This window comes from Austrofundulus limnaeus, unplaced genomic scaffold (genome assembly GCF_001266775.1).
Source record: "Austrofundulus limnaeus strain Quisiro unplaced genomic scaffold, Austrofundulus_limnaeus-1.0 Scaffold148, whole genome shotgun sequence".
NCBI lineage: Eukaryota > Metazoa > Chordata > Actinopteri > Cyprinodontiformes > Rivulidae > Austrofundulus > Austrofundulus limnaeus.
Window position 1 is genome coordinate 1,123,189 of NW_013952550.1, and position 1,910 is coordinate 1,125,098.

The following is a 1,910-nucleotide window of genomic DNA, read 5'->3' on the forward strand; positions in this document are numbered from 1 at the left end:
GGTGAAAACTGTTGAAAACAACAAGACAGTTTTGTCTTATTACACAAATTAATATCCAGCTCCACGTGGTTTTATTTATTTAAAGGTTCATTTATCTATTTCTGCTTTTATTTCTAATTATGTCAGTTTCGGTCCCCTATACTGCAGAAGCCTGATAATCATCTATTAGTTTAGTTTAGTTTAGTAAATTTATTCATTTTAATTTAAAAACAAAACAAATACTATACATACAACAAATAATACAAATCACAAATAAAATGAAAGGTAGCAGAAAGAAGAAAAAAATCTTATTAACATCTGCCTTTTTTACTCCCAAAAATAGCTGTTTTAAAAGATAATTTATTGTCATTTAAACCCCTAAGTGCCATGGGAATATATATTTTTATTATATTTATTATTTCTATTTTATTAGTTTATTGTTCTCCATGCATTTCTAAAAATAAAAACTATATTAACAATTTAGTCAAATTTTTCACTGACACCCAGGATACCTTTCACGGACCCCAGTTTGAGAACCTCTGATCTATTCATTCATATCAGGTGTGTTGGAGCAGAGAAACAAATAAAACATGCAGGGCTGCGGCCCTCGAGGACCAGGATTGCCCATGCCTGTGCTAGACTGAAACATAAGACGGTAAATCCAACCTGGTCTGGCTTTGTTCATATGTCATGTTTACAAGACCAACTGAAAGAATCCCATTTTTGAGCTTCTGAACAAGACAAATATCCTCTTCAGATATAAAATTAAATACTTCACATTCTTTTCAAAGAAAGGGACTTTCTGGTTGAAGTCAGAGCACCTTCTGARGCAAACCTGCAGTTTTTGTCCTGTGACTTTGGGCAGTAATGACACATATCAAGTAGAAACAAATGTTACCTGTAAATGTTTAAGTCGGTGAACCAGTCCTGTACCACTATCACTACATGGCACACTGTAAACAGGAAGGCGGCGATCTGAAGACACTGTTGGGAGACATTGAATAAATGATGTGTTCTGCTCCATTATTTATATTCCACACTGCYCTCTGCAGGTCAGACACGGACCTGCATCTCCACATAAGTATGAGGAAGGTTGTACTCTGGAGGCAACTTTCGATCGTTGTTGATGACGTGGTCCAGGATAGATGGGCTAAGCATCGGCTGCAGACAAAGGGGACGTATTTGAACTCACTCTGACTGCCAAGTGAACAGGCTGTAAAAGCTAAATTCTTACCTGTGTGTCCAAGAAGATGACTCTCTCCTGTGTGATGAAGAAATCAATACCTGTGCTCTGATTTCCTCCTCTTTCCTTGATTTCTTGAGTCTGGGCTCGGAACACGTAGCTCCTGAAGAAACACATTATTCCACATTTAACACACAGCTCATCAGCCAATACATATAATTCTTAAATGCTAACGCAGCACAAAGAATGAGAACCAGAATCGTTTGACATCAGTTCAATTTAGTTGGGCGATAAAAGCTGAAATACACCCCAAAAGTACTGTACATAAAGGATCTAAAGGTTGGTATAAAGAGTTGAAATTTTCTCCAAAATGATGTCTGGTTTCCATTAGGGCTGTGAAATTAATCGAGTTAGCTCTGATTAATTTTAGTGCTGCATAGGCATAGATTAAATTTTTAAATCGCGTTTAAAATTTACAATCACTTCACTCTGGCTGAATATGTCGGTTTGTATATTGCAATGCACTCAGTGCATGCCAGGTCATGTTTGTAAATGAGAAGTGGTTCTCTAACAGTTTACCTGGATAAATAAAGGTTAAATAAATAAAATAAATAAATAAAAACTCCATGTGTAACACATTACGTACAGTTTTTTGTCTTATTTTATTTTATTTATTTATGTTTTGCTGACAACTGTGACCTTAGTATCTATCTTTCATTCCTCATGCAGTACTCATTTGGAATGAAAA

General features: G+C 35.6%; 1 protein-coding gene across 1 annotated transcript in view; it reads right to left on the reverse strand.

Moving 5' to 3' along the window:
* Positions 1-1,910, reverse strand: part of smg9 (SMG9 nonsense mediated mRNA decay factor) — an 8,807-nt gene that overhangs the window by 4,498 nt on the left and 2,399 nt on the right. Inside the window, exons 6-8 of the mRNA XM_014016616.1 lie at positions 1,214-1,325; positions 1,045-1,140; positions 878-963 (exon numbers count right to left, since the gene is read on the reverse strand). Coding sequence (XP_013872070.1) covers positions 878-963; positions 1,045-1,140; positions 1,214-1,325 — 294 coding nt within the window. The remainder of the gene's footprint in view (positions 1-877; positions 964-1,044; positions 1,141-1,213; positions 1,326-1,910) is intronic.